Genomic DNA, 8,792 nt, shown 5'->3' with positions numbered 1-8,792 from the left:
TAGAATAGCCTTTATTGTCGTTTGACATTACAAAGTACATCAAACGAAATTGAGTTCAAAGATTAGGGACATCAGGCCGCTGCTCCTACTAGAGCGCTACCACAAAATCCTTTTCTTCAAAAATTGCAGTGAAGAACAGGAGATAATGCAAAGCAAAAATATAAGACATCATACAGTCATCATACAGTTTGTTGCGTCTATAACTAGTTATAGACGCAACAAATTAAGCAGGAATTAAAACAGGTAGTAGAAATCCACTGGATTTTTGCCAAAGTGAATATAAAGATAGCTTTGCAGCACCTGGAGGGTTCAAATTCAGACTTTGTGAACTATTAGAGTCCAAATACACAAATAAATGAAACAAAGACTAATAAAAGTGGGTTTGGAAAAATATGAGCCTTTGACCCATGACCTACAACCCATGATGCATACACTTTTATCCTCAACACAACAGACTGATAACTGGTTTTGTTGACATAGACTTCTTTATTCTGTGAGCAACAAACCATCTGTGTTAATATAACATACAAGAATAATAAAAAAAAAAATAGAGTGCACAAAAATATTTTTTTGCTTCATCAAATTTATACAAGAGGGAAATAAGGCTGAAGACACACAGGGCATCAACATTCACAGAAATGCAGAAATGAAATGATCCAGTGTAATCAAAAAACAGCAATTCATTATTGCTTAAGAACATTCTTAATGATGGAGTCACTGACTGGAGTTCAGAGACCATTCAATATAAATTTGGAAAAAGAACAAAAAATGAGCTGGGTCTGTCACTCCAAATTGTAAATGTCAACCATGAACTGGACCTTAAAAAGTTTATGGTAGCTGAAAAGTTTGAGCTGCACAATAAAACAAATTTGAAAAGAAACATTACAAATCCAGCATGTTGACCTTGAAATGAAAGCTTGCGTCAGGTTTTTGGCTATAAATGAGTTGCAGCTGGGAGGTTAGCTCTGAACACAAGTGATCACCTGAGACAGATCCGATACACTGTAACGCCAGGTCTGAACAGAGCTACAGATATTTAGAGAATGAGCCTGCAACTTCTGTAGAGCTACAAGCTTGAAGATGGAAAAGGACTAAAAGACTCACAATTCAACAACCTTCTCTCTATTTGGTTTTTCATCTTCTTTTTTACCTTTACAGAGTTTTGGACAAGTGTGAGGCAGCGGGGGCCTTTAATCAATCCGGTTTGACCCTCACTCATTGAAAGGTCTGGATTAAAACGTCCCCAGGTATTGTAATTGTGAGGCTGCACATTTGGTTTGTGTGGTTGTGTCACAGGGAAAGGAGAGTGTTGAAGGGTGTTCTGTGGATAAGTAAAGCCAATGAAAGAATGTTTAGAAGGGTGTGACTCGCCCTGAGCGTATGTAGAGTCAACGTCTGTAGGACTGCCGTGAATGCCGTTGTAGTATGCATTGTACTGGGACAACTGGAACAAAATTGTATCTTGGGAAGAGGCAGTCGGTTGGGCTGGAGAGGAATCTGTTTGGTGACTCTGTGATTCTTCATCATCCTCATAAACATCTTGTACATCACTGCCTTTGTGGGATGTTTGCTCTCGTTTGTGGCTGTCCCTGTGGGGACTAGAACTACTACAGACTGACTTGGAAGGAGAAGAGGTGGAGAAGGATGAAGAGGAGTGCCCGTCACATCTATGGGAGTCGTTCTCCTGACTGTCAGGCCTCTGGTTACCACTCGGCTTCCTCCCATATAGCCTCTCCTGGGTCCGGTCTGCGAGTCTGCTCATCTCATCGGCTTCCAGACTAAAGCCCAGAGTTTTCAGAATGTTCTGGAGCTGCTCTTGCCGCTCATCCATCTTTGCTTTTTCTTTCTCGTCTTCCTCCTTCTTTTTTACCTTTGGTGGTGGAGACTTTGATGGACTCCTAGTGGATAAAGTGTGGCCTCCTCTGTCATTTGTCTTCTTCTCCTCCTCCTCCTCAATGGGCAGGGAGCGTCTATCATTGTGGGATCGTTCCTGACTGACTGTCCTCCTCTCTCCACTGCTGGTCCAACTCGATCTGAGTGGATTAGCACCACTGCTGGTTGTCTGGCTCTTCGTAGTACAGGCCACATCTGAGTTACTCTCCACAACAGAAAGTTCATTGTTCAACATCTCATCAGGTGAAGCAAGAACGTCACCGTCATTGTTTACGATCCTGCTAAGCACGTTTAAATCCACTCCTTTGTTAAGCACCTCGAGGAAGCGCAGGAAACCCTTATTGACACCGTTTTCCTCCTCGGGTGGTGTGGTAAAGGATTGGCTCGGAGGAAGTGGTGGCAAGACATCAAGCACCTAAGAGAAAGCAGGAGAAAATGTTTACGGGTTAAAGAAAGATATCACAAAATAATATCACACCAGTCCAGGATGAATCAACGCTCTCCACTAATTAAAGCTCATCAATAAGGCCTGCCTGGTTACCTGCAGCAAGAAACATCCCATATTGGACGACTCAATCTGAAGACTCAAGTGATGTTACAAGAGGGATACAAATTGGTTTTTGTGGAGGCAATGATGGCAGTAGCAAAGGAAGGAGATATGTTGCATCTTTATCCTCTCTATTGATTGTTGTGCATTAATCAATAGATATGCATAGATATGTCAGCCCTGTTGACCAACATTTGTTATCAACAAATAAGAAGACATTTCAGTAGTAGTAGTAGTTTTATTTCGAGCACATAGATTCATCAGATAACAAAGAATCATACAACATGGTCAAAAAAAATAAATAAATACAATTTTTCTGCGCTCAAAAAGGAGTGGGAAGAAGTATAACTTATTGATTCCCACCCCCTTTTTACAAACTAATAATCAAACTAGATCCACTTCCTTTGCTTTGTTAACACACATTTTCCACTGTATATTTTTTACAGTAACACAAAACATCCATACAAACCATTCATTTACACTTTCTAGTCACCTAACACACAATCAGATTTGCATAATCAACCGTTTTTAATATAAACTATATTTATATGCACTTTAAATATTTACTCCAAATACAATGATCAATGAATGTGATAATATCTTCTTATCATGATAACCAATTAACTACAATAATATCTTATTTTATGCGTACTTCTGTAATGTTCTATATTTTGTTACTATAGTGGATTTATACATCCTTTTAAATGCACAAATTGAAGAAGACATTTTAAGTTTTGCTCCAGATTATTCCACAGATGGAGCCCTCTAACACAGATACACTGGCTTTTATGTTTGTTCTACACTTAATTTTCTTGTAGATTTCAGTTCCCCTTAAATTATAATTACTTTGCTTGGGCTCAAACATCTCCTGTAGACTGTAGAGGAGCATATGGTCATGGGCTTTATACATTATAATAACAGTATTAAGGTCAACAAGATCATGTAGTTTTAGAGCATTTAATTTTATAAATAGGGGATTTGTTGGAGCTAAGTACTGTGCTTGATTGACAAGTCGAATTGCCTTTTTTTTAAGTAAGAATATAGAATTAATATCTGATTTATAATTGTTACCCCATATCGCTGCACAATAGTTCAATAGTTTATCAATGATGGTCGCCAATATTTATCTTTTTTTGTGTTTTATTATAAAGTTGTTTGTCTGATTGAATTTGAATTATTCATTCAAAGATGGTATTGTTATGGAAAAAATATTACTCTACTAATTCGTCTATAATAAAGAAGGATAAGTTCAAACGTTCAGTGTCAAAGAAATCCCTTTATTTGGAGCTCCATAGAAAGAGGTATCACTCAGACAAAAGACTGAGACAGTCTGAACCCAAAAATACAAATCACAATGTAGTCTTCTGTCTCTCATGAGAAAATTATGATGTGTGGAAAGTGTTTTGGTTAGTGTCAGGAACTGAGAGATAAGACCCCTGTGAGAAATGTGGGTTTGGCCTTCTACTCTGGACACAACACAAAAGAGGTCAACACTGCTCTATAATACACAGTGACATGAATATATCTGAAATAGAGTTAGAAGCCTATATGACATATTAAATATATGAAAATATATATGAATATATATGGATATAAGTAATTTTGCCATTACAGTATGATATAAAGTCAGTTATGCAGTTATGATGTTGATTTCAGCAGTGCCCATTCATGATGGTTACTTTGATTATCTGAATAAGGTTCTCTGAAAGCAGAGATGAGCACGTGCATGTGTTGTATCAGGAACATGAAAACAAAAAATAATGACATTACACGAGCCTATAAATTTGACTGTGGGCGTCAAGGTCAGATGAGTTGAGAACCATTGTTCCAGACAAAGAATGAGACGAGGGGAAATTTATCAGTACACTCAACAGAGCCTGGAATGTGTCACAAGCAACAACCTCGCATCCATAGAACAGCTCTAATACAACCACTAAGAACCACTTGATAAGTCATTTTACTTTGCCAGTGATAACAGATTCATGGCATATGATTCCCAGAGTTTGGGCCCAGAGTTTGTCCCAATAATCAATGACCAACTGCCTTTAGCTGCTAGTTTTCCTCCACATGTGTTATGTAGAATCTAGCAAAACTCAGACTCGGAGGCTTTTTTTTTTAGTCTCAAGGATAAATTCTGGATTTTATCTTATGCTCACATCCTGTTATTCACACACAAATCATTTGATGGAGCTGACACTACCAGTAGGCTAAGTGTGTGTTTTCCATCAACCATTACAACATTACACACTTAAAGGATCTTAGATTTCTTGTTAATACTTTTTTCATGATCGATGTTTTACTTTAAACATTTTATAGTGACTGAAGTCTCACACACACAGAAAATAACTTCAGTTAACCATGTCTTTTTTTTACAGGAGTTATCCTTGGAGAGGCAAGCCATAATATATGTGCCAATGAGTCATTTTTCACAGGGTGATTTATTCCATTTTATATTATTTTTATGCTTCTTAATCTATTTTGATCTCACTCTATTATGGCTTATGCTCTCTTATCATAGGATTATAAATCATCTGTGTCATGCTTTGAACTGCACTAATCTGTGTCAAAAATGTTCTATAAATGAATAAGTTTGATTAAGTGACTGTACTCTGTAATGCATCTACTCCCTAAACTCGGATTGCGACTAAAGCAAATAACAATGAACAATACAAAAGCTAGAAATGCATTTGATGAGACAGTGCAGCCTGGAATGTCATCTCTAATACTGGTTCATCTTTGGTAGTTTTACAGCTCCTGTTTTTTATTGCACAGAAGCTAGTTTAACACAAACCATTCATGTCATTTAGTACCATCTCCGCATATATGCTAAATTTATTCAAAGTTTTGATGATGTGACTAAATTACGAGTCATAAGTTTTAAAATACCTTTAGCTATTTTTAATTTTTAATTAAATACATGTACTTGATTGCTCTATTGTACTACAAAGCAGAGAAACAATCATCTATTGCAGTATATGGCCTGTGTTGTACCACACAGTAAGCAGTAGAGTGACCTGGTAGTTTTGAAGGTCTAGAAAACAAAAAAGTTTTTACATACCTCACTGTTTGGTGGCACCACATGTGGATCAGGACATCTCCGTCTCAAAAGTGAATACACTCTGAGTTTCAGTGGGTGGTCAGCTTGTCTTGGGAATGAGGGGTTAATTTTGTCTCTCTGACCAGACTTGGAATGGACCTGAAAGGGAAGAAGAAGCAATGTAGAATACAGGACATTACTTTGAAATCAGTTTGCACTGCAATGCAAATTGCGAATAATTATTAGGCAAGGCAAGGCAAGTTTATTTGTATCGCACATTTCAGCAACAAGGCAATTCAAGGTGCTTCACACAGGACATTGAAATAAAAGAAACAAAAAGAAACACATTTAAAACATAATAAAAGAAACATGTAAAAGGTGATTAAAAACAGCGAGTAATAAAACAACACATAAAATTAAAAAAAATAAAACAGAATAAAATAAAAATAAAAACGCACATATTAAAGTAAGAGTTGCAGTGCAGAGTTTCAAAGAGAATATAAAGTTTAAAAAGTCAAAAGCCTTTTAGTCAAAGGCAGCAGTGAACAGGTGAGTCTTTAACCTGGACTTAAAAGAACTCAGACTCTCAGATATCAGACCTGATATTTTCTGGTAGTTTGTTCCAGATATACGGAGCATAGAAACTGAACGCTGATTCTCCATGTTTAGTTCTGACTTTGGGAACACAGAGCAGACCTGCACCAGATGACCTGAGGGGTCTGGATGGTTCAGACTGGACTAGGAGGTCTCTGATGGATTTTGGGCCTAAACCAGTCAGTGCTTTATATGCTAGTACGAGAATTTTGAAGTCTATTCTCTAAGAGACAGGGAGCCAGTGTAGAGACCTGAGAACTGGGCTGATGTGGTCCAGTGTAGAGACCTCAGAACTGGACTGATGTGGTCCAGTGTAGAGACCTCAGAACTGGGCTGATGTGGTCCACTCTCTTGGTCTTAGTGAGGACTCGAGCAGCAGCATTCTGGATCAGCTGCAGTCGTCGAACAGACTTTTTAGGCAGACCAGAGAAGATACTGTTACAATAGTCAACTCCACTAAAGATAAATGCATGGACAAGTTTTTCAAGGTCCTGCTGCGACATCAGTCCTTTAATCCTAGAAATGTTCTTGAGGTGATAGTAAGCTGACTTTGTAATTGTTTGTATGTGGTTTTTAAAATTCAGGTCTGAATCCATGACAACACCCAAATTCCTGGCCTGGTCTGAGGTTTTTAACTGAAATGACTGGAGCTGCATGCTGATTTTAAGATGCTCCTCCTTATTAGTGATGTATTTATCCAAAACTGGCATCAGATATGGTTCCAGTGCTGACACTAACAGCTGGATCAAATATTAGTGACAATGGCTTCAAGCTGCAAGTTCTGTAGGATGTTTATTTCAATTCTACTCAAGAAGGACAGACTATATGTGTGTACCTGTGTGTTTGGTCCTGGAGGATTCTGTTGGGTTTCTGTAAATTGGCTTAAAGTCTGGTTTCGACCAACTCGATATGTAAAGTGTCACGAGATAACTTTTGTTATGATTTATATAAATAAAATTTGATTGATTGGTTGATATATCCCTCTGCCAGTCAAAATAAACACAAGTTGACATATGGAAACAAAGTTCCAACTTATAAAATACAATAAAGACCAATAGCTAAAAATATGCTACTCAGCGGGTGACTTTAGGTCTTACACTCCAATAAGATGATCATGCGTCTTCCACAGTCAGACATGATGTTTGTTAAACACAAGTATTCGTATTCAAGAGTCAGTCAATCCATAAAGCCTAGAAATCAGTATCTGTATAAGACCTGAAAAAATCAGATGCATTCCTAACAATTACACTTCAACTGTTGAGAAATGGTATGAAATATGCATTTTCAAAAATATTATTTAACATATCATACACACCTTTGACCTTTTATAGTTAGGAGGATGATGTTGGTGCAGGATTGCATTCACCCTGTCTCTTAGAGTTGTACCGTCACATTTTGCTGACTGTTCATCACAGGAAAGTTCTGGCAAAGTCATCCTCTTCGCAAACGGGTTGACCATTTTCAGAGCAATTGCAGCTTTCTTAAGCAATATCTTCTCCTCTATTGCTTTGAGTTCTCTCCGCTTCCTTATCAACTCTGGATCCTCATCCTCCATTTCCAGTGGTTTGCCATCAGGATCCTCAGCTGCTGACTCTTCACTCCTCCAGTTCGGAGGGAGAGGATCGAGTTGCTCTGTTCCAGCTTTCATTCCAAAGCTGATAAGTGGTTCGTCAACTATGAATCTTGTGTATTCACAGTGAGAGTTTATTTTTCAGCATATGCTCCATCTAGGTCAATACTTTTGAAAGCGTTGATAGCAGCCTTTAAGTCCATCTATGCCAAACTGAGGGCCATGCAATCAAAGCTACGTTTTTTCCCACTTAGCTTGGAAGCTAACAGACTCTTTACCTGCTTTAAATGGTCAAACGGGCCCTTCATCTCCAGCTCTGAACCAAAGGGATTCCTTTCAGGCTTGTTCACCCTTATGCGGTTGGTTTTCAGACAGTAACAGGCCAAAAGTGAGCTTAAATAGGTTCAAACAGTAGATATGCAGAACCGTTTGTTAGCAAATTATAGCAAAGGAGCAAAAGCTGTAGACGTGACAGAATTAACATATTGGTATCGCCCTCTGCAGGTGGGAGGGCCGACATAACACTAGGATACTGGGACGGGCACGAGAACAACTGCGGAAGCGTATTACATTCACCCAAAAAAATACATTCGGCTCTGTTTTTCTGAATTAACAAGATAATTATCTGGTAATTACGAGAAAAAATACGTTTTAAAATAATTCGGCGCTGTTGTTCTGAATTTCAGAAAAACAGAGCAAATTTTTTTTTTTTTTCCCCCCAGAAAACAGTATCTATTAAATTCAGGAAAACAGCATTGAATTACTTTAAAACTTATTTTTTCTTGTAATTATGAAACAATTATTTCGTTAATTCAGAAAAGCAGAGCCAAATTTATTTTTTTGTGTGAATGCTTGAATGAACGCTTCCGTAACAACCTTTTTTAAAATTTATTTATTTATTTATTTATTTACCAACTTTATGGTTGGATAATTTTTTTTTTCTCAAAATTAAGCTAAAATTGAAATACATTATGAATTGGGGAAAAAAAAGGTTTTATTAAGAAGATATTTAACCTCCTGAGACCCAGGAAAACACGTGTTGTGGCTTTTTAATATAAATAAATAAATAAATAAATAAAATAAAATAAAATAAAATAAAATAAATACAAATAACTGCCTATGTTGGAAACACCACAATGCAAAAGTTTTTT

General features: G+C 37.3%; 1 protein-coding gene across 1 annotated transcript; it reads right to left on the bottom strand.

The window, feature by feature from the left end:
• Window positions 1-543: 543 nt before the first annotated feature.
• On the bottom strand, window positions 544-8,145 carry LOC115427887 (uncharacterized). The gene is made up of 3 exons (XM_030146617.1): window positions 7,387-8,145; window positions 5,499-5,636; window positions 544-2,308 (listed from the first exon to the last, which is right to left on the bottom strand). The coding sequence occupies exons 1-3, from the start codon at window positions 7,717-7,719 to the stop codon at window positions 1,067-1,069; spliced, it is 1,713 nt and encodes a 570-aa protein (XP_030002477.1). The 5' UTR covers window positions 7,720-8,145; the 3' UTR covers window positions 544-1,066.
• Between the last annotated feature and the right edge of the window lie 647 nt (window positions 8,146-8,792).

Source organism: Sphaeramia orbicularis, chromosome 1 (assembly GCF_902148855.1).
Source record: "Sphaeramia orbicularis chromosome 1, fSphaOr1.1, whole genome shotgun sequence".
Lineage (NCBI taxonomy): Eukaryota > Metazoa > Chordata > Actinopteri > Kurtiformes > Apogonidae > Sphaeramia > Sphaeramia orbicularis.
The sequence above is the reverse complement of the archived record's forward strand: the minus strand, read 5'-3'. Positions and strand labels throughout refer to the sequence as shown.

Excerpts from the sequence above, each read along its gene's own strand:
- LOC115427887 (XM_030146617.1), bottom strand. The coding sequence starts at position 7,719 with ATGAAAGCTGGAACAGAGCAACTCGATCCTCTCCCTCCGAACTGGAGG. Across the intron at positions 5,637-7,386 it reads CTAACTATAAAAGGTCAAAG|GTCCATTCCAAGTCTGGTCA; the intron begins GTGTGTATGATA and ends CTTCCCTTTCAG. Across the intron at positions 2,309-5,498 it reads TGGTGCCACCAAACAGTGAG|GTGCTTGATGTCTTGCCACC; the intron begins GTATGTAAAAAC and ends GCTTTCTCTTAG.